Here is a 24518-nt window from a genome sequence, read left to right as displayed (position 1 = left end):
TTCTGGCTCCTAAACACATCACCAACTCTGTCTGACTATAATGATATTTTCTCTTTATGGTTTTCTTGGAAATATCTTTATTTTACAGTTTAAAATTTAAACGTGTAAAGCAAAACACACAAATCATAATTATGGACCTCGATGACACTTTACATATCTTCTCATGACTATCACGTGTAATTCCTCTCAGATAAAAAAATTCTTCTAGCGCTGGTGACTTTGTCTAGTTCGTGTCTCTTCAAATTACTGTAAGCAAAAGTACATGCTCTCTTTATTTTAAATTTTACCTTTCAAGTATTTTGTGTGTGAGATTAGTCTCTCTCTCTCTCTCTCTCTATATATATATATATATATATATATATATATATATATATATGCCCTTCTTATTGACTGATGTACCTTAGGCTACTGTCTGAAGACATGATGCCACCTGAAATTGAGTCATTTCCAGTTTGGAACTATTCTGAATAATAGTACCAAAATATTTCAGTGTGTTCCTGTGTGGAAACCTGTATTCATGTCATTTAAACACCACCCAAAAGTGAAATTGCTAAATAACTGAGAATTGCTTTCTTAGGTGTATTAGATCATATAAAACAGTGTGCTAAAAAGTCTGTTCCAATTTCCCCTTCCTAATGACCAGACTGCCATTCTCCCACCACCTCTTTGCCTATCTCCATCAGACATGCTGACACAGAACCATACAGATTAGATTCCCTTTCTGAACCCATTTCCTTTGCCCGCCGACAAGTCCTCTGGGTAATGCCCAGCTGCCCTGAGCAGCCTGATAGCCCAGGCAGACATTCAATTCCCTACCACCTCTCTGCCTTCTTTGGATCTTTGACTCCTTGGTCATACAGACTTACTCCTGATCAATAATGACCTGCAGAACGGAAACTGTCCAACCCAAGGATACTCATCACACCAGGACCATACAGGACAATCCCACCTCCCAATACCTACTACAACAGAACCATCCAGGGACCAAAGTCATCCAGATGACTAAAGGTCTTCAAAAGAACACAATTAAGAAAAGCCAAGGCAATATGACAATTTCAGAGCACAGCTACCCTTATACAGCAAGCCCTGGATATCCTAACACAACCAAAGCATAAGAAAATGATCTTAAATCCAACCTTATAAAGATGATAGAGGCCTTTAAAGAGGAAATGAGTAACTCCCTTAAAGGAATACATGAAAAATACTATCAAACAAGTAGAGGAAATAAATAAAAGTGTGCAAGACCTAAAAGCAGAAGTAGAACCAATAAACAAAACACAGCCTGAGGGAATCCTGGAGATGGAAAACCTACGGAAGAGACCAGGAACAACAGATGCAAGCATCAGCAACAAAACACAGGAGATGGAAGACAGAATCTCAGGGGCAGAGGATACAATAGAAGAAATTGATACATCAGTCAAAGAAAATGATAAACCTAAAAAATTCATGACCCAAACCATCCAGGAAATCTGGGATACAATGAAAAGACCTAACCTAAGAATAATAGGAATAGAAGCAGGTGAAGAGACCTGGCTCCAAGGCCCAAAACATCACAGAAGAAAACTTACCCAAACTAAAGAAAGAGATGCTTATAAACATACAAGAAGAGCATAGAACACCAATTAGACTGGAGAAGAAGTAAAAAAAAAATCCTCCTGTTACATAATAATCAAAACACAAGATCTATAGAACAAAGAAAGAAGATTAATAGTGGTGAGGGGAAAAGGGCAGGTAACACACAAAAGCAGAACTATCAGAATTACACTTGACTTTTCAACATAGACTCTAGCAGCTAGAAGGGCGTAGACAGTTATCTTGCAACCATTAATAAAAACCACACATGACAACCTAGACTACTACGCCCAACAAAACTCTCAATTACCATAGATGAAAAAAGATATTACAAGACAAATACAAATTTTAAAACATCTCTATACAAATCCAGCGCCACAGAAAATACCAGAAGGAAAATACAACCCATGGAGGATGACTACATCCAAGAAGACACAAGAAATAAGTAATTCCATATCAGCAAAAATGAGGGAAGCACATAGAAGGGCGCGCACATGTGCGTGCGTGCACACACACACACACACACACACATTAACACCACCAAAATCAAAATAACAGGAAGTAATAATCACTGGTCATTAATATCTCTAGCATCAATGAACTCAATTCCCCAATAAAAAGACACAGGCTGACAGAATGGATGCAAAAACAGGACCCAAACATTCTGCTGCATATAAGAAACACATTTCAGCAACAAAGATAGACATTACCTTAGAGTAAAGGTATGGAAAAAAAAATAAAAAAGGTTTCCAATCAAACAGACCCAAGAAGCAAGCTGGAATAGTCATTCTAATATCTAATAAAACAGACTTTAAAGAAAATAAATCAAAAGAAACGGGGAAGGATATTTTATACTCATCAAGGGAAAAATCTATCAAGATGATATCTCAATTCTAAACATCTATATCCCAAACACAATGGTACCCACAGTTGTAAAAAAAGCATTGCTAAAGCTTAAATCATACATTGAACCTCACTCATTAATAGTGGGAGTCTTCAACACCCTACTCTCACCAAGCAACAGGTCATCCAGACAAAACTAAACAGAATCATAAAACTAACAGATTATAAATCAAATAGACCTAACAGACCTCTATAGAAACCCAAGAAAATTAGATAGCAGCAATTCAAATAACTACTCCCCAAATGGGATACAGAACTAAACAGAGAATACTTACACTCCACTCCACCAATCCAGAGAAACTAAATAAGGATGTTTGAATCTCACTTAGGAGTAGAAATAAAATAGTCATAGGAGGCAGATGGAGGGAGGGGACTGGGTGATAGAGGGGATGGGGAGGGAAATGAGGAGGGTTCAGGATCAGGTGTGGGGAGAGACCAGAGAGAGGGCCAGAGGGCCAGGAGAATGAATGGAAATCTGCGGCTGGTGGAGGTGGGGGGCATCTCACAGACCTGCCAGAGAGCTGGAAGGAGGAGGTTCTCCAGGAATCAATGAGGGTAACCTTAGCTGAGACTCACAGCATGGAAATAATGGAGCCTGAAAAGGCCACTTCTTATAGCCAGGCAGAAACCATTAGAGTGAGAGAGACACCCACAACTTTCAACCCAGAATTTATCCTGTCTACAAGAAATGCAGGGACAGGGATGGAACAGACCGAGGGAATTGGTTCTTGCCCAGTGACTGGCCCAACTTGAGACCCATTCTATGGGTAAGAACCAATCCCTGACATTATTAATACTCTGCTATTTTTATGAAACAGTTCTGGGAAGAATTGTGAACCCATAGAGGATAGGAACTCCATAGGAAGACCAACAGAGCCAACTAACCTGGACCCTTGGGGACTCTCAGACTGAATCACCAACCAACAAGCATACACAGGCTGGACCTAGGCCCCCTGTTCATATGTAGTAGATGTGCAGCTTAGTCTTCATGTGGATTCCCCAACATCAGGAACAGGAGCTACCTCTAAATACGTTGCCTGTCTGTGGGATATGCTCCCCTAACTGTGCTGACTTGTCTGGCTTAGGTGGAGGAGGATGTGGCAAGCCCTGCAGAGGCATGATGTGTCAGGGTTGGGGGATGGGGGGGCTCTACCCTCTTAGAGAAGGAGGAGATGGGGGATGGGGGGTGGCGGATGGGGGAAGGGACTGTCTGAGGGATGGGGGGCAGCAATAGGGATGTAAAGTGAACAGATTAATTAATTAATTAATTAAAAAAGAAATCTGTTCCCCTTTTACCTCTGGCAGAAATGCACAAGAACTATATTTGTTCCCTGCCTTCTTTAGAGGATATAGCGTTATCATCGGTCATAAAATTATCTGGGAAGTTGTAGTAAGCAAGAGAAAAGTCTTCAGGCCAGTTCCATCTCTATCACTATTGGGTATGAAAGAGAAAGCAGCCGTCCCTTCTGCCGTAGGTAAGTGGCAGTGGTGTGGGTTAGGCGAGGTCTAGGGATCGGTGTCCACAGAATGTTTATAGTTGCAAGAACTCAGGCATCTCACATGGAAAAGGCTCTTTCTAGGAAGACATTACACAGAGCTGCATCTTTTTTTAAAAGTCACTTTCAGATGTTGTTTAGATGGCAGAAAATCGAGAGGGAAACAATATATTGACTGTTAACTTTGGAAACATTTGTTAAAGTGAAAGTGGCAGTTAAATACATGTAAAGTCACAAAATTAGGGTTATAAGAAAAAAAAATAAAATCAACCCCAAGGAATAAAGAGAGGGAACATTCACTTTCTGTTTTGTTTATTTTTGTTTGGTTTTGTTTTGTTTTTTAAGAAAAGGAACCACAGGTTTCTGAATTCTAGATCTCTAGATAAATATCTTAGAGGTATGCTCATCAGAATGGCCGAGTGGAATGATTTAATCATGAATTATGCAGAAAATAGTCTATTTTTTCAATTTGTTTTCTAGTAAATACATTATCTAGATACCTATTCTCAGTCACAAAAAGTAAGGATTTAAAAATTGGAAGTAGGGGCTGGAGCGATGGCTCAGCAGGTGAGAGTATATACCACTCTTAGAGAGGACATGAGTTAGGTTCCCAGCACCCTCAGCTCATCACCACCTGTGACTCCAGCTCCAGACTATTTGACATCCTCTTCTGGCTTCTACAGCCCTCCTGCCCACTCATGCATGCACTCATGAGTGCAGACACACACATGTACATATGTGAGCACACACACAAATTAAAAAGCAATACAGATAAAATCTTGAAAACCCAAAACGTAGACAATGAGATTGTACTAAGTGGATATACTTTAAAAGGTAAATACTCTGGAAAATCAAAAAGTACAAAGAGTGTCTTTGTCATTGTGGCCATATCTCTATAATTGATAAGAAAATGGTTTAATGAACAGGATATTGAGACAGTTAGAAAAAGTTCCAATATGGGGTTAGCTGACTCTGTATTCCTGAGTCGTGATCACTCACATTTGGTGCCAGAATAGATATTTATCTCGAAATAGGAGTTTTGCTGTCACCTACTAGACTTCTTTCTTGTCTGTTAGGCTCCTTTAACGCTTTCATACATGTGTTTCATACATGTATTTCATACATGTATGTGTGTTTTCCTCTCTCACTAGATTGTGCACGGTGCATACACAGAAGATTCAGCTTATTCTCATTTTCTATGCCTGCACCTTGCACAAAGCACCAACAATAACTGTCTACCTAACTGACCCTCTGTTCCATCACTCCTCAGTCCGCATAGTTGTCAGGGGCTACAGTTTACTTTCCTTCCATCCGTTAGTAAAGTAAGCACCTTATACTCCCTGGGGTTTCAAGATCATAATGTTTCAAAACTGTTGTTTTTAGAATAAGGCTAAACGGGATGTTAGACATCAACCACTCTGAGTGCCAGGTTCATCATTTATGGATGAGAAATGACTGTAGCATTAGACAATCTTTTAGGCTCCTGTCTGATGTCCAGTCTATCTAGTGAATGATGTTAACAGGTATCCTTCCCTGCTAAGGGTAGGAGCAGCGTTCTCTACCTCTGTGGACATGGGACATGACCCATCAAACCTACTCATCACACTTGGTCCTTTCTGGGCCCTTTAACTCATTATATGCGGCCTCAGAATCTCTGTACAATGGTGTGGAAAGAGTAGAGAGTTCTTGGAGCAGAGTCACTACGTCTCCCGAGGGTCTCCATGCTGCACTGGCTTCAATACTGGGAAGATCACTGTTCCATAGAGCCAGGCACTGCTGAGAAGGTTAGGTCTGTCTGAGTGTGGAAGCGGGTGGGAGTAGGGGCAGCGGGAGGATGGGCAGCTCTCGGGGAACAGCGGGGTTGCCTTGGCTATAAGGCCTGATCTTCACTGACAAGCTAAAAGGTCATCTCAGTCCTTCGGAGGGAATGGTTTTCTCCCCTGCCCTCTCCACTTGTCTCTACTCTTGGGCAGTTTCACCTGAGTGCATAGTATATTTTGGCAGCCATTTCCTGAACAGAAATCTATACTTTTTTTTTGTTTTCTCATTTCTCCCCACTGAAATGTGGTGTGAAAATTGAAGGTGACATAAAGTCTCCAGCTTTGAAATTTAAGAATGATCCCGTTTGCTCAATCCAGAGCCCGCCAGGATCTGACATTCTAAAGACAAGAATACGTGTGAGCTCCGGCACGCTGCACCTGGCCCCTGTGCTGAAGGGCGACTGCTGTGTTCTCAGCCACTCGGGCCCAGCGTTTCTTCCTGCTTTCTTGGCCCCATGGGGCCAGCTTTGTTTGCCTTATATTCAGCATAGTAGAATCCCCACAGCCCTCTGACCTAATCCTCCGGGCACAGGAGACAAAAGAAAACAAAGGATTTCATAGTTTATGTATATATGTTTTCATACAGCGAACTCAACCATCCATAGTAACGGGAGGGGCATTAGAAACAGATAATCCAAAATTCCATTCGCTTTTCCTCAGAAATGGATCACGTGACTATTGCTTCTTGAAGCCTTGGTAATTAAGTTAGGCTCAAGCTAATGCTTTAGCTTTGATTAATTTGCATAAAAATTGGTCTGGAGACATCGGTCTGGAATGAAGCAGTTCTAGGGACTAAACCAAAACTCACTGTGTAAACGGACTGTTTGGGGACAAAGGCAGCAATACAGCCGGATGGTTTGCAGGTTATTAGATGCTCAGATTTTTCTAGGAATAGAGACTGATTTTTCGACATTTGTTTTAACAAAATTATGTCTTTTTGTTCAACTTGAAAATCCCTGCTAATACTTACCATTGAGTCTTTGCCATGTGCAAATGCTCGAGGTTAAAAGCTAAAGATGGGGGTTGGGGATTTAGCTCAGTGGTAGAGTGCTTTCCTAGGAAGCGCAAGGTCCTGGGTTCGGTCCCCAGCTCCGAAAAAAAAAACAAAAAACAAACAAACAAACAAACAAAAAAGCTAAAGATGAAACTATATTAACATGAAGTTGATTATCTCCTAAACATCCTTGGTATTCCTCTAGGACCGATAAAATTGATTCTTCGAATGTAAATCACTTTAAAATACTTTTCCTGTAGAGTTACAACAAATGCACTTTCACTATGTATATCAAATACCTGTATGCACTGAGAATTGTATAGTTTTACAAAGACAGAAATGGTCACTTTTACAATTATGAATTGGTAGCTTTCTCGTGTGTGTGTGTGTGTGTGTGTGTGTGTGTGTGTGTGTGTGTACAAGTATAAGCAAATATGCAGTGCATATGTATACACTGCTTTATCTGTGTAGGTGCATATGCGTAGCTTTGCGGTCAAAATGAATTTATCCTTTATTTCCTGATCTTATTTCATATTTTTCTAAAATCATCCACTTTTTCAAAAACTGTATGTTGAAAGGTATATAATGTTCTATGTTGTGATGGATTCATCTTTGGGGGTGTTTTAATTTTGTCTGTACTATTAAATGCCATATTGTAATGAATAATTTATGAATAACATCTCTATGTGTTTTAAATAGGTTATATCAAAATTATTGGTGGCCAGTTGATGGCCTTTCATTAATAGTGAATGAGTCTGTTCAAACACTGTTTCAACCAATTTCATAGGTTTTCAATTATTCAAAAAGAAAAGGAACAATATTCCCATTTTATGTTCTTTGTGTAAAGAGACAAGGGCATCTATTTTTCACATCTTAGATTAACTAAGGCTGATTAGTTGACTCTTACTCACTTTCCTCTTGGGCTACTATTTTGTCGTTCTTGACTTTTTGTTTTTCTTGTTGATACTTTTTCTAAATTAAGAATATTACGGGGTTGGGGATTTAGCTCAGTGGTAGAGCGCTTGCCTAGCAAGCACAAGGCCCTGGGTTCGGTCCTCAGCTCCAAAAAAAAAAAAAAAAAAAACAAAAAAAAAAACAAAAAAAAAAAGAATATTACATATTAATCATTGGGATGAGACTAAGCTTTGAGTAGATATCATTTAGAACCTGGCTTGAGTTTTACATATCACAGCAATTTTATCAAACTTATATCGTCAGACATAGTAACTCAGCTTTTTTTCTGATATATGCAGACATGAGCATATATCCACACATTATAAATTCACCCAATATGTCTTTATTTTATGATTCACACAAAATTAAGTATGTGAAAACTGAAGGTATTTTAAGGTTCTATTTTAGAGATGCTTTAGGTTCAAAGCAAATTTAAAAGAAGGTATAGAACTATGCCATATGCTCGCCACTCCTGACGGAAGCCTCCTTGCCTCCCCAAGGGTCTGCGTTCCCAGCCTGAGTGCTTTATTTGCTAACTGGTTTCAACTTTCTCACACTGGGTGCTGCATGTTTAACCAGGTGGGTTTCATGCATGGTAACAGATGCCACCGCAATGTCATTGAGGGTATTTTAAGTGTCCTTGTGTTTCTCTGTCTCCTTCTTAGTCACTCTGCTCCCACCCCCCCGCACCCCTAACCCCATGCAGCTCCTAGAAACCACTGTTGTAACACCCGACCCATATGACCAATAATCTTTCCTGATTGCCCGCTTTCACTAAATAATATGCAGTTAAGTGTCCTCTCTCTTCTCTTATGTCTTGATCGCTCATTCTTTTAGTGTTGAATAACTTTTGTTTCTTTTATTCTAATACTTCACATCACGTCTATATCTCAGCTTTGCTCCTGCTGGAGTTTATGTCAGTGGTAGGACTGAAGCTGAGATCCAGTTCATGCTCCCCCTCCCCCCGAGACATCCAACGAGTTGTCTTAAGGTCACTTACTGAGCCATCTGTCTTTGAAGTGCCAGCCCGCATGTGTACTTGGTCCTACTTCTAGAATCATTAGTCTGTTTTATTGATCCGCCTGTCATCTCCCGTAGCAGGACTACACTGTTAATCACATTCTAAAAACATTCTACGTTATCCTTGGTCTATTTGTTCCATCCTCACTGACCATATTGTATCTGTGAATTCCCTGCTGTATTTCCAATAGGTTTTGATTTGTGTTGTGGCTTTCCTTGCCTCGCCTCGCCCTCTGACACATTAAGACCCATCACTGTTATATTTAATGAAGGACAAATTTCATTGGTATAAAGTGAACTAACTCTTCTTTGAGATTTTTGGCTAGACAGGTTTCAAATCCATTTTCCCATTCTTGTTTTATGCTCATTTCCCAAACGTACCTTTCCTTTCCCTGACTCTATCCTTTTAAGCCTTAACAATTTTATTAAACTTAACTAAAGCATTTCGATCCTTAGACTTGATAAAATAGCCTAGTTATATGTAGGTACCTGCATGCCTACTTGTTTGTATTTTGGTCCCCTCGTTTGACACAGTATGCATTCATTACAATGTTACTTACATTTATTATTATATAAACTATTGAATTTACTTTAGGGTTCAGAATGAGTTTGGGGAAAAATCAAGAAAGTAAGATGCCTTCTTTTAATTCTATGGTGACTTCATCCTATTTGTGACTATTGAACAATTTGGTTTGTGTATGTATTTTGAGATAGAGGCTTGTTCTGTTGCCTAGTGTAGCACTGAACTTGTAATCTTCAGGTCTCAGTGTCCTCAGTAAAAGGGCTACAGGTATGTACCACCACAGCTAATACCATCACAATTAGTATGAATTTTCAAGAATATTCTTAAAGGTAATTTATATTCTTAGAAATGTTGCATAGAATTTTTAATTTGGGTGTTACCCCTGTATATGTTAGCCTTACGTGCCAATCTTGGGCACTCTGCTGTAATCTTTGTATGGTAGTCCACCATTTATAGTTAGTGGTGGTCAATGCTTATAATGCCAACATTGGAAAGCTGGGAGAGAAGGATTGCCACAAATCAGAGGCTAGTTTAGGCTACATTGTGTGTTCTAGAATCAACTAAGCTATGAGTACCACATGACCAAAAGGCAAACTAATCAATTCATTCCTCTGCCTCCCTTCTTTCATTCTCTTGTCTTCATTTAATCATTTTTTTTAAAATTGCAGCAAATGCATAGAAAAGCAAAGAGAACAATAACAACCTCAAAAAACCAAAGATATATATATATATATATATATATATATGTAACAACTAACACACATAAAAGCTACATATTTTTATAACTATCCAGTTTAGAAGCCCTGATATGTTCCCTCCTGGTCAACTCTACCCTTATCACTGAAGCTCAATCAACATCATCAAATCCTTTAGCTTCTTTTATCTGAGCCTGGGCAATTGCCCTTGACATATGCTCAACTGACCTCAATGTGCAGACGTGCCGTCCTCCCATGACTCTGACCAGAAACTCCACATACTTTAGCATTTATGATTTTCAATTCTGTGTCCACTATGCAAGGAGCCCACTGAAACCTCTGCTGAATCCTTTCCCTCGGGGTCGAGGCCTGGAAACCCTCCAGACAGTCATCCGACACAGGGCTCACTTCCTTTTCTGACTTTCAGGGGCCACTGAGACTTATTTCTTAGCACCTTTACTCTCCATGACATCAGGAAAAAAAACAAAACAAAACAAAAAACTAACAGAGGGAGACACTACTCCTGTCTTCCAAGAGACTAAACAAGGCTTATATTTAATTTACCTTCCTTTTATTTTTTTCATACATCCCTGAACTTTCTACCTGGAATCAGTCCCTGTGGAACACCTGGGGATCAACAGAACCTCTTTTTAATCCCCTGTAAAATAGTCTTAATTAGTGCATATTTTTGAAACATGCTTTTCCTATAGGGTTTTCCAGTTCCTTGCCGACTATTATTTGCTTTTATTTTCTATGCATTTCCACTGTGTCTCCTGGAAACTCATCTGTTGTCAGAGTGTTTACTTGATGACTACTTATAAGACGTTTCTACTTTTGAGATGGTCTTTGTACCTTTGGAACTCAGCAGTTTTGTTGTGATTGGACTCACTCTAGATTTAGTTCTATTTATTCCGCTTGAAGCACATACCATTTGAAGAAATTTGACCATTTCAGCAGTTTCACTGTGATGGGCCTAGTTGTGGATTTACTTTCATTTGTTCTGCTTGGAGTTCAAAACTTTTGATGAAATTTGGCCCACAATATCAGTATGCAAAGTTGCTCACGTAATTCATTCAGATAATGGTGCTAATGAATTTGTACTCCAATTCATGGTACACTTTGGCACAGGTAATAAGTAACTTCCCCATACTTTAGTGTTTGTGATCTTATTTTCTCTTTACTATTTTTTAATTTGGATAGATTTCTCATATATAACCCGTGGTTCACAAACTATCTTTCACATGCCTAATATACTGTTAGACCATGAATGTGTTCATTGAGTTAATTTGAGTTAGCACATGTTTTGCTTCTGGCTTGCTTTTACTTTCTTATCTTTGTTTTCAATAACCATTCTCGGCTAAAAAAATCCAATCTTGCTTTAATTACTTTATGAGTGTAAAGTGTCAGCATCTTTTAAAAAAATGTTTTCTTTATTTTTTATTTTATGTGTGCTGTGTTTTGCTTGCATGCATGTCCTGCACAGTATATCTGACATCATGTGACACCATGTCTGATCCCTTGGAACTAAAGTTACAAACAGTTGTGAGCTGCCATATGGATGCTGGGAATATGGACCCAGGTCCTCTGAAAGAGCAGCCAGTTCTTTTAACCACTCAGCCATCTTTCCAGCCTTCAGTGTCATTGTTGTATAGTTTGTTCTTATCAGCAATGTGTTGAATCTTGTAGGCTGACTTCCCTCATTTCTGTGTCTTGGCTGTCTTGCTTCCTTGTATCTGTTTGGTTGAGGGTTTTCTATTTTTACTTTTTGCATGCATGTATTAGATATTGTATCTCAGTAATTATGTATAAGAGTTATTTGATGTGGATAAGGCCCCTTCTTTGCTCTTGTTACTACCCCATGTGTGTTTTTCTCAGATGCTTGGGAGACCTGGAAGTTGACCTGGTATTAATTTACTTTGGGGATGGAGGTAATTTGAGTGAGCAGCAGCTTCAGACAGCAGCTTCCTAGCTAGTTCACTGTCCTGCTAGTGGATATATCGCTGGGCTTTCTACTCACAACCCTTGAAGAGGCTGTAAGAGTCCCTCTGTCTTTTTAGCAACATGACTTCAGATCTTTTTTTGCTGGAACAGTAAATTACCTAAGAAAAGGCAGTTTTAACTTTGGCCTCACTATCCAGAGAGTCACCTTCTCCTGGGCCTAGCCGGACAAATTTTTATTGTCCTGTTAACTCTTTGACACTTTAAACAGCTTCTTTCTTATACTCATATGTGTATGTATACATCTACATACATGTGTATGAACTCTACGTCTGTCAGTCTATCTGCCTGCCTGTCTGTCTACCTATCTATCCATCTATCTATCTATCTATCTATCTATCTATCTATCTATCTATCAATCAAATGTGTTTATATTATATATGTAGTTCACATGTAATAACAACAGGATTACATGAAACATAACCAACTGATAGAGTGTATGTATTTTTTTGTTGTTGTTGTTGTTGTTTGTTTAGGTTGGCAAGTTGAAACTAATGAGAGAAATGACCCAAGTTATTTTTACTTCAATTTGTAGGAGTAGAAATAATCTTTGTCACTTTTAAACACTGTATACCTTTGAAGTTAAAAAGATAATTGGTTATACTAGTTTGATGCTAATTCACAAAACAACTATTTTAACACTTTTCATTTGTTTAACTTGAACTTCCCCATGCAGAACCTTCCCATTGTGCCTTCCTCAGTCTGAATTTTGTTTCCCTTTCTGCACTTAGATTGTATGATCTAAACAACTATAAATAAGCCTTTGGTTCAGTTCTACAAAGCCAGGCCTTGACAGCATTTTTCCTAAATCTTTGTTTTCCCAAAGAACTACTCCTTGACAATAGCTTCATGAGGTACAGAAATGGGAAGCTAAACAGCTCCGCCGCTCTGGTTTTTCCCGGAAGTTGGGCTGGGAGCAGACTAAGGCCAGTGCAAGACTGGTGATATTGCCTGTACTGATTTCGTCTCTCTTGTATACTTCACAAGCCATTCTTAGCTACCAATCTTCAGAAATTACACGAGGCTACAGAGGTGTCTATTCTTATTTGCGTTTTCATTACCTTTGCACATAAATATAATGCATACTCCTTCATTCTGGGCATAGACACTGGCTTGCCTTCGGAAAATATTTTTTCTGTCTATTATGTTTCTACAGATTGTTTTGTTTCTGTAGGCTCTTGTTTACTCTTCTTGGTGTTCCAAGGCTATGGATATAGATTTAGTCTCCTGGGCTTATTCTCCATATGTCTCATATTTATTCTCATTTTTATTTTGTATTCATTTCAATGGCTCCAAAACTATTGTTTATAGAATCCAGGCAGGTAACAATAAGCAATGTAGATGACACTGGTCAGGTTCAAAAATAATGAGCGACACAGATTGAGGACAGCAACAATATTGCACCAAGATGCCACTGTAAGAAAATAGCATCAGAATTCTATGCTGCTAGACTAATCCACACCTGACTTTTAATAGCGAATACTCCTTAGTAGGGAAAAAAATCTTAAAAGGAAAGTCACACAATTACCATTGGGAAGTTCTTGGTCGCACACAGAATGATTGGTCACCTCACTCTCTTTTGTGGTATTGTCATCCTTTGCAGAATCTGCTAACAAACAAACACACAAACAAACACCGCCTTTAATCATTTTCAAGTGGGAAAAGGAGCTTCTTCTATTGCTAACCGAGTGAATTTATATTTAAGACAATACACTTTATTATTTCAGAATGTAACGATTAAAGCACACATATTTCCACCATCAAAGACTAGTTTCTTAAAGTGCTGCCTAAGAAAGTGGAACGAAGCTTCAAAAGGAGAGAAAATGGAGGTCTCTGTCCTGCAGAGAAGAAAACATGAAGCAGGCTTCCTGTCCCATGAAAACCTCCAAAACATTGGCATGAAAGGAGGGCAAACTAGAAAGGATTAAAGGAATACCTAATTTAATGTTTTCAATGGGCCCAATATTCTAGTTGCACACATAGTGAATTCCACGTCCCCCCAAAAGTCGGATATTGAATCTTGGAAATCTAACCACAAGCAAGGTCCTCCCAAGGTCCCAAAACAGTTTACAAGGACAAGAAGGGATGTAGAGCTTCTGTTCTGTATGAAGTGATTCTCACCCTCAAATGCCCTTTGAAATATTCAATCAGTACATGCCTACTTAAAAATATTGTGTATTCAATTTTACGTTTGTGTGTGTGTGTGTGTGTGTGTGTGTGTGTGTGTGTGTGCGTGTGTGTATACATACAGGGAGAACACCCTGCCATACATGTAGACATAAATGGACAACTTGTGCTAATTGTTTCTCTCCTTCTGCTCTGTAGGTCTCGGGAAGCAAACTCAGGTCATCAGTCTTGGTGCTAGGCCCCTTTTGCAGGAAAGTCTTCTTGCCAACGCCTAGGCGCCCAGTTTTAATCTTACGGTATATATTATAGAACAACTAACATGGCTCAAAGGATTCTGTCATAGAGAACTCCTGCAAATCAAGAAGGATGGATGTTGCGCCCTTGCTGGAGGATCTTGAACAAAGGCACTGATCACATATCAATAGCTGAGCAGCCATAGAGAAATAGGCCTTCCACTCATTTTACAAGTGTTTATTGAAGGCTAACTACATGGCGGATACTGTTCTACCTCTGTGGACCGAACAGGAAATAGATATTTGCCTTCATGAAGCTTTTAGTCTAGTGTGCCTTTCTTACATAGCCCAAAGGGACAAAATTCAAGATCCCTACATATCCCCAGCTGATCTTGTCAACATATAACTGGGAAGAAAACCAAAGCCATCAAACCTCACATAGTTCCTATGAATTGCTTCTTCTCTGGGTTTGTGCCTTTTGACTGAGTTTTAAGGCCTTGACAGAGGAAAGTCAGACAGAAACTAAAATAAAATTTTGTTTATTTGTTTGCTTCCCTTCCTGTCTCCCTGTCTTCCATCCACCCCTGCTTCTCAAAACTGGAGGACAGCTTCAAACATCAGTTTCGATTATTATGAGAAGTGTGTTTCTTCAGCCTGCCACCAGCAACATTTGACAGACAAGTAAGAAACCCGGGCAGTTACCATATGATTCTGATTTAATAACCAATGAATCAAGTATATACCGGAGTGTGCAGCTTTAATTCACTGCAAATAATCACCCCCACAACCCCCAGGGCAAGTGCTTAATCCTCGGCAATGCTTCTCAGTTCTTTCCGAGCCTGACAATAAGTTTAAAAGTCAGAAATTGGAAGCAAAATTGAGCACAGACACATTTCCTGAAACTGTTATCTCTTGCATGTCAAAAATGGCAAAACCAACTCCCATTAAAATATGTTTTTTAATGTTAGTGCTAATACCGGAAAGAAGATTGAAGAGAAGGCCTTCCAATGCCTTTTTCCACATTAACGGTGAGAATAAAAACTGGTTAAAAATGTTTGTGTTAGTGTAAGAAAGTGTTTTAGTTTTCTAGTTTATAGGAAATATTATAACAAGCAATTTCATACAATTTTCATTTCTTTCATCATTAACAGTATCCTAGATTCATGTATATTTGAAGTATGTTAATTTATACAGAACAGTAACCACATATTATACCAAATATTACCCTCAAATGTCTATTAGTTTGTCTAGTTGCTTGTTGGTGGTTTTTAGTTCAGTTTGTTCTATGGAACCCTAGCTGGGCTGGAACCTGTAGTCCCCTGCCTCTTCCTTCTGAAGACTAAGATTACAGGGTTGCCTCCATACACAGCTATGTCTTTTAGTTGATTAGATTATGTGTTTTGAGCTCATAAGATTATAATAGAATGATTTATATAAAGTAGGCAGAAAGCATTTGAAAACTTAGTTACAACACTCTAACCTGTTTCTGTAACCCTGACCTGTCTACTGCGCATACCTGTTTGAGTGTGTTCTATTTCTCATGTTATTTACCACATTTAATAGTGAATGAGTCACAATTATGAAAGTTTGAGGACAAAGTGAAGGTTAGGATTGACACGAGTCTGACCTAGGGAATCCAGCATTTTTCCAGACCTGCATTGTGAGACATTCATAGACCTCTACAACCGTGCACCGCTGGATGCTTTTGGTGCTATGGTCCTTGTAAAACAAGTGCAGTGGCTAACTGAAGGCCATTTTCAGCTAGCACATCTGTGTCCTTAACGCCCATAGCAGTCCTTAGTCTCCTTGGTGTGCTCATGGTGGTTGGGTGGGGGAAGCTACAACAGGAAACCATTTTTCGTTGTTTTTTTCTATCAGGACCCCTCCCTCTGCTGTCCAACATGGGTCAGTCAACAGCTTTCACTGAGGACTTTATAAGCCAGGTGTGGTGCCTAAGGCCAGAAAAGCTTGCACTCTGGAACCGGGAAAAGAGGAAGTGGCTATGGGGTGAGTTCCAGGCCAGCCTTGATTGAACAGTGATGCTGCGGCCCAAAGCCAAAGTAACAATTTTTAAAAGCGATGCTAAGAATGAGTTTATTTTCTCCTTTTTGTTTTGTTTTGTTTTGAAACAGGCTTTTCCTTTGTAGTTTAGATAGGTCTGAACTGTCAAGTCTCCTGCCTCAGCCTCCTTGGTGCTAGGACCACAGGCCTGATTTACTATACAAAGCTACAGTTTATCTTCTTCTAAGTCAGGGGTTAGCAAACTACAGCCTACAGGCCAGGACACAGCATCACGTATTTTGGTATGACCTTGTGCTGTGGATGACTTTTAAGGTTGAAAACAAGATAATGATATATTATGATACTTTAAAAAAGTATGTAAATTTTTAATTTCAATGACCCTAAGTAAATCTGTATTGAGACACAGCCATACTTCTTTGTTTATACATTGTATAAAGTAAAATAAAATGTATTTTATTATACTTTTGACTTCTTTAGGGAGTTGACTTAAAATTACTGAAGCAACTTCTGAGTTTACAAGCTCTACACAGTCTTACATAATCTATAGAGTATATCTTAATGGCACCATGACACAACCAATTGTTAATTTCAAAGTTATTTAAATCTACAAGTAAACATAGCACGTTATAAATTCTAAGGCATATTCTGATGTTAGGTATGAAATATGTGAAAGAAAATAGAACTTAGAGATATGTTATTTGAATATATCTGTGTATAGACACAAATGAACATTTTATGTGATAATAAAAATTTCATATTACTATGACCAATTATTAAGTATACTCTGTCTCAGATGTAAAACTTATAAAGCAGTCTCTGTGCCCACAACAGCAGTCACAAATACCCAGGGAGCTACGGAAGACTGTTTTTACAGAAGTCATTCTACTAAAACACTGCTTGAATTTCCAGCTCATAAACTAGCTACACGGGGGTTGATCCTATGTATTTTAAATCATGGGCCCTATTATATGATAGTTAAGAATTTTCAGTGATAGTGCAACTTCTCTGCTTGGGTGGACAATGGAAGACACATTTAAAACATCTATTTATTTTATGTATATGAGTATGTCATCTTCATGAACATCAGAAGAAGGCATCAGATTCCATTACAGATGGTTGTGGGCTACCATGTGGTTGCTGGGAATTGAACTTGGGACCTCTGGAAAGAGCCAGTGTTCTTAACCACTGAGCCATCTCTCCAGCCCCATGGAACACACATTTTAATATGTATATGAAATTATCCTTTGTAGGGAGAGGAAGAATATATATCTAGTTGTTGTGGTCTTAATGTTGTATCCCTACCCCAAACTCATATGATAAAATTCTAACCTATGTAGAGAAGACATGATGGAGAGGCATGGCTAGGGGAGTTGGCCGTGGTGATAGATTAGGTGCCTTTACCAAAGAGGACCGAGAGACAAAGCTCACCTCCCTCCCGTGGGAGGACATAGCACGAAGGGTCTATTTGTGAGTGGAAGGTGGAGATCTGCAGTCAGGGATTCAGCCAATTCCTTGGTCTTGGACTTTGCAAACTCCAGAATTACAAGAAATGCATCAGTTTGGTTTAGAAGCTCTTTTATTTATGACCATCTGTGATACCCATCTAAACAGGCTAGGAAGCATTGCGTATGGTAAGGAAAGGATTGATTAGCCTTCTGCAAGTTCCACAAATCAGCTTAGAAAATGGGCCAAGCTCTTCTACATTGAAGTTGCATTTTTTTCCCTAATTCTAAAAAAATTATCACTTGGGAATGTTAAAAATGTAAAATAGGTTATCACCCAATTCTCAGATTCAGTCATTTTTTTTCTAATAGCAGAAACTGGAATTAAATTTATATAGAGATTCTGACTTTCAAAATCTGTAAGGTCAATGTCATATTTAAGAGTTTTTTCAAATGCAAATATTAAATCAAATATTCAAACACATAGATGTGCTTTTAAGATTAATAAGAATTTTAAAAAGTACTTTCATAAGTTTTTTTCAAAATCTCATTTAGAAACTTGAAAAAGATTTAAAAGAATATTTAAAATTGATTAAAGTGAAATGAGAAATTCCATAAAGCAGGGGAAATCTCAGAAATAGTCATTTAATAATATTGCACACTTCTATGAGGAATAAACTTGGGTGGGTTAAAGCTGTGACGACAAATGATAAATTTTATACTTTTAAAGTTTCCTAAAATTATCTGAACTATAAATCCATGTAAACACTTGCTTTTAACATGTGATTGTTTCAGTACAAATATTCTTATCCTGGAGATCCCTGGATCTACTCTAGGGACCATGGATACTCACAAAATGATACACTAAAAACATGTATGTGTTCATAAGTTCATCTTTTTTCAAAGGAGAGAGTTTCTAAGACATTCTCATAGGGATGTATATCCCCAGAGGATTAAAAACATAGCTACAGACATTCATATGTTCTTGATGCTGTGGCTTTCTAAAAGATTTTCAGAACTATATTTTTAAAAGAAATTTAAGAGATGTATTTACCAATTGGGAGGTAAGGGTGGAAAAAAGTAACAGAACCAAAACTAAAATGTTTTATGCCAAGATAACATTGCAAGGCATCATACTAAATGCTATTTTTGGCATCATTAAAAAAAATTGGCCACAGAGATGGATCACAGCTAAGAATGTAAATGGCTTAGGAAACATATTAAAAAGCCCGTCTGTATTATAGTGACAACCGCTAATAACAATTCATGATATGCAATTGTCCCTTGGTACCTGCACATTTTCCTTCCCAGAACTTCAGTATAAGACAACAGATGATTAACTGTCTCTGAAGACACTCCCAAGGCAGAAGTCTACAAACTGCATCTAGCAAGAGTAGGAGCCCTGAACTATCATTAAACTGATGACAGGCTATCATTTTGGTGTAGAATCTTTAATAGGTTTTTACAAAATAAATGTTGGACATCAGAAAAGTATAAATCTCTACCCTGAACTAGAGCTTGATGCAAAAAGTAACACAGAAACAAATCAGCTGGATTTGTTTTTATTTTTGTTTTTGTTTTTGATTCTTATAAATTGGGTTGACTTGACCAAGTCAAACATTTAGCCTTGCCAGCTCGCTGGGATTTTCTTTTGTTATGTGAAGCAATTAAGAAGAAGGTAATTTGCCCTCCATTTGACTGGGGTGTTTGTCCATAGTGATACGTAAAGAGTTATTTATGTATGAAGAAGGACGTTCATACCTATCCATTCCTCCAGCAGTTGGCTATGGATGAGCTGACAGTGGCTCGTCCCAGTGAGGCTGGATACACAAGGATGAACTATATTTACCTGAAACATATCCTCAAACAGGACATGGCTCTAGGTATCAGGAGGTCCAAATGAGCTATGGCTGATCATTTGTCTTCATTATGCTCTCATTAACTCCCATTAAAAGGTGGCCAGTAATTCCTAGAGATTTGGAATTCAGGCTATAATAGCCTTTAAAGAATGTTCGAAAACTACTGTCATATACAGCTAATTCAGTTCCTATTCGCCAATACATTCTAAATACCAGGGAACTTATTTAAAATAGTTTGAGCATGCCTTTATTGGAACAGAAATCATTCTGTAGGTTATTATTGAAAATTTAAGCATGCTAGAAAATCAATCATTTTGATGGATAAATACTAACAGAAGACTCTGGACTTAGAACTATAACTTTTATAACTATAGAAACCCATTCACCTTACAAAATACCAGTTTCTGCACACAGAAATGGAGAGTATTTCATAATCTTTTGAAGTTACTTTACAATGCTATTCTGTGCATTTAATCAATACATATTGGTTAGACAATACCTCTCTGCTACCATTCTAGTGCTGCTTTCATCTATCTTCTTTACTAATAAAATAAGGGTTAATAGTAGCACGTATTGTAGCATGGCACCAGGGCCTCAGTCTCCTTCCTTAGCTGAGCATCTGGACTAAGAACTATCACAACGCAGAACAGAACAGCTGGATACGAAGTTGAGATGGACCATGATGGAAAAGAAATGCTTAATTACCCTTTCCATCAAGTTAATTTTTCCCCTTTGGCAATGTAAACAAAGGAAAATCTGCTCTTATTTTTGGTTGCCTGTGAGTTGGTTGCTTCAGTATCCTTGACCTCCTTTTTTCTGACCTTAACTTTCTCTATCTTGCAAGGTGTCACACTGCAGGCCTTCTTGACATTACTCAAAAGCAAACCTGGCTCAGCCTCAGGCATGAGACATAGCTAAGGCTCTCAGTGTGTATAGAGTTGGGATTCTGCAAGGTAGTATATTGACATAAAGAGTCTATTGTACAACATGGCACATATAGCTAACAATAGCATGTTATTTACTATTGCTCTTTGGTATCCTCATAGACACCACCCCCCAATACCAACTCAACAGATTGTGTGTGTGTGTGTGTGTGTGTGTGTGTATACATACATACATATATATATGTATATATATATTCTTGAAAATACTTAATCATCTCTAGATTTCTTGCAGCACCTAATAAAATATAAATGCTACAGAAATCATTGTTATAAGGACTAGGAAGAATGCTATGCGAGATGAGTTTTCATGTCTTTCACACTTTGCATTGTTTTCTTTCTAAGACCTTGATGCTGAGTTAGTTGAATATTCAATATTCACAGACAAGGTAACCAACTATTTTTAAAATCACTAAAGGAGTAGATCTTAAAAGTATTTATTTACAAAGGTATCTTGGGTGCTATAGATGTGATTTTTCTTGACTTAATTGTGCTACAAATCAATGTATGCTACAGCTCAGATTGAGAATGTCCTCCAAAGGCCCTTGTGGAGTATGCAAAGACTTGGTCTTGACATTATTGATAAATACTGAAACCTTATAGGGAGGGAAGTTTCAGGTCATTTGGAGTGTACTTCCTGAAGGGAACTCTGAGACCCTGACAGTTTCCTTCCTCACTTTCAAGCCGGTGAATAACCTTCCTCTACCACACATATTCCAGAAATGATGGATTGCTTCACTCCAGACTCAAAAGCAATGATGCTACTGACCAGGGACTGAAACTACTTGTACCACTGAAAACAAAAACAAAGCAAAAAGCACATTGTAAGTTATAATTGCATAAAATTGGTTTTCCAGTTATGAAAAAGTTCATCTACAAATGTGAGACAAGAGAAGTGATTTATTTATACTTCAATGTAATTTTTTTCAGATACTAAAAGGCTATTGTGATTGGACCAAGATGACCCTATTCCTAGAAGAATGACGAGGACTATCTTTGAGCAGCGGGATATTTCTCAGTTGTCTTGTTACAATGACAGTCCATAAAATCTGTGTCCACAATCAGAAACACATTAACTCAGGTCTCCTGATGCTTCAGTCAGAGACTTAAAAGGCAAGTGAGAGGCTATTCATAATGAGAGAGTTTCTAGAATTTTCAAAAACTAACTCATAATCTACCCTGTTGGATCCTAACTCATCTCTCCAAAATGATGTAAAGTGATGTTTGGAGACTGCAATAAAAATTGAGGATCTTTGGGAGAGTTATTAATCTTATGTGAAGTTCAAAGAGTTGGGTGCCTTTTTTTGTCCATAAATTTGTTCCTCATATTGAGATGGGCCCACAAAATCCATCTAACAAATAAGCAAAGAATAGAGACTAATTGATCCATGGGATTCCATTTCTTTTGTGCTTGCTGTTTTTCTCTTTTGATTTTTTTATTTTCTAAAATTTTCAATCACATGGTTTACTTCGGAGTGATGAAGCATATGAGCACCATTGTTTTACTTATGTCTCTATTATTGTATGTTCAAACTCAATCCAATTCTTGACTATTGGTATATAATCTTAGTAGGAGAATGGTAACAGCAAAGATCTAAAGCCAATCTGCTTCTCTTCCTCATGCTCCTTTCTACTTCTGAGATCTCTCTGGAGCTAGAGTCCATAGAATAGAACCAGGCCTGTCTACCTAAGCCTTATGGAAGACCGAGTCTACATACTTTGATCCTGCTGGTCTACTCTCAGGTTTGCTCCAGACAGTTCTAAAAGATGAGCTTTCTGAGACTGATTGGGAATGCTACCGTGCATAGAGCAGAAGAGCCAAGCATTAAATGCTTGTTGTTGCCCACAAAGGAACCAGAGGTTAAGATGTAATAATATCACTTCCTTGTGAATATCCTTCTGAAACTATCCCACATCTTTCTCAAAGGAACACTGCCTCAGATCTCCTTAGCAGTACCTTGTGTGCTAATACAGTCCATTGGGAAATTTTTCTTCTCTGTTTCATTTCTTTATGCCTCATTTATGCTTCTGGTACCACTGTCAAGTATACAATATACATCTTAAGATTCAATTTTGTGGGAACCCAAACCAAAACAGCCAAGATAAACACTAATATTTCTCCTAAGACTTAGTGTCAAAACTGAATTCTCATCTATTTTTCCTGATTGAACGGTTCTATTATACCCTGGTGACTTTAATTTGGTAACATAGAGAATAATGCCTTCCACCTAATCATGGAAAAATGGGGGAGAAGATGCCATATGGTGTTCCATATGACCCTGACAACTAGGCTGCAGATAATGATGAAGGATAGGATCTGGAAAAATGTCTACAGTTTGAACCACATCCTTTAAGGTCTCATGACTTGAAAGAGTCCCATGAGAGGGGAGGAATAATCTTAGATTATTAGGCATTGACTAGCTTCTGAATGGATGATTGACAGATAAGTTACATAATCTCTTGGGGGAATTGTTTCACAAGCTCCTGCCTTAGGGATGAAGCAAGGCAAAGGGATAATGATATAGCATATTCACACCCCCAATTCTCTGATCAACATTATGCATCACTCTTATATAACTTATTTTTTTAAATATTTATTTATTTATTTTATGTATAAGTACACTACAACTGTCTTCAGACACACCAGAAGATGGCATCAGATCTCATTACAGATGGTTGTGAGCCACCATGTGGTTGCTGGGATTTGAACTCAGGACCTCAGGAAGAGTAGTCAGTGCTCTTAACCACTGAGCCATCTCTCCAGCCCCCTTATATAACTTAAATATTTGAATCTTGTAGATACATTATTTAATTTTATATTTAATATTTAAGTATTCATATATAGGCACTTGAAGTTACTCTAAGGTGCTTTTTACAAATATTATTTTTAAAAGTTTGGCATTCTTTTAGATTCATCTTTTAAAACTCTACTTTCATACTTATTTCACTGTTGGGAGCAATGCCCTTGAAACCCTCCATTATTGATGTTAATATTATGGTTAGCATTAAGTATGACTGGGTTCATGGAAAATCTCCAGCTAGCTGCAGAAGACTAATACAAATCTGGTGGTCAGGATGAATAATGATATGATAAAGTTCTGACCTTGTTGAGAAATACATCTGACGTCAAGATACCCAATGTGATGCCCTGTAACCATTCTGAAAAACCAACATCCTGTTGACATCAGCTGACCACACAAATACTGTGTCCTTGGCCTGCATAAATGCTTCCCACTTGCCCCCTCTCTCTGTTACCCCTGTTATGGTATAAATTCAGCCTTGGGAAAAAATAAAATTGTTGCCTTGATCACACTCTTGTCTTGGCATCCTTCTTTGTGTCTCTTGCCCCCCATTCTCTTCCAGGTACCCTCTGCACCCTCGTTGACATTTCACAATATACAACATTCGGGAAATTTGTATCAGACCCAAACTGACAGAAAGTTAGAGGGTAGAGCAGGCTGGTCATATAGAATAAAATATTCACGAAATTTTATTTTCAAATATGAGTCTGATTATAGCAAACAGTCACACGATACTTAGTGTTATAGGAACTGGGTATATAGAGGCATTTGAATGATGAGGATAATATTTTACAAGTGAACTGAGAAAACTGGAGGTTGGAGATATATTTCAGTGGTAGAATTCCTTCCCTCTAAAATGCCATGACTTGGGATCAGTACCTATTGATAGAAAAAAGGAATACTATAAAATGTTATTTTACAAGGAACCTGAGAAATATACTAACGATTGACTTTAAAATGTGTTATTTTCTACTTTTAAAATAACCTCATTTGAATTTTCTGATAATTTAGAGTAAACTCTAGCATGATTTTTAGAAGTTATGGTCAGTTTTCCTAATCCAGTGGCTGACTGTGATACTTTGCTTTGTCGTTCATAGAACTACCATTTTGAATAACAC

The 24518-nt window shown here is 38.1% G+C and overlaps 1 protein-coding gene across 1 annotated transcript in view; it reads right to left on the bottom strand.

Annotated features, from left to right (window-relative positions):
- Positions 1-24518, bottom strand: part of Macrod2 (mono-ADP ribosylhydrolase 2) — a 2209545-nt gene that overhangs the window by 74195 nt on the left and 2110832 nt on the right. Inside the window, exon 16 of the mRNA XM_032902613.1 lies at positions 13504-13581. Coding sequence (XP_032758504.1) covers positions 13504-13581 — 78 coding nt within the window. The remainder of the gene's footprint in view (positions 1-13503; positions 13582-24518) is intronic.

The sequence above is a fragment of the Rattus rattus genome, chromosome 5 (genome assembly GCF_011064425.1).
Source record: "Rattus rattus isolate New Zealand chromosome 5, Rrattus_CSIRO_v1, whole genome shotgun sequence".
Taxonomy (NCBI): Eukaryota; Metazoa; Chordata; class Mammalia; order Rodentia; family Muridae; genus Rattus; species Rattus rattus.
Note: the sequence above shows the minus strand (reverse complement) of the source record. Positions and strands in the feature narration are given on the sequence as shown.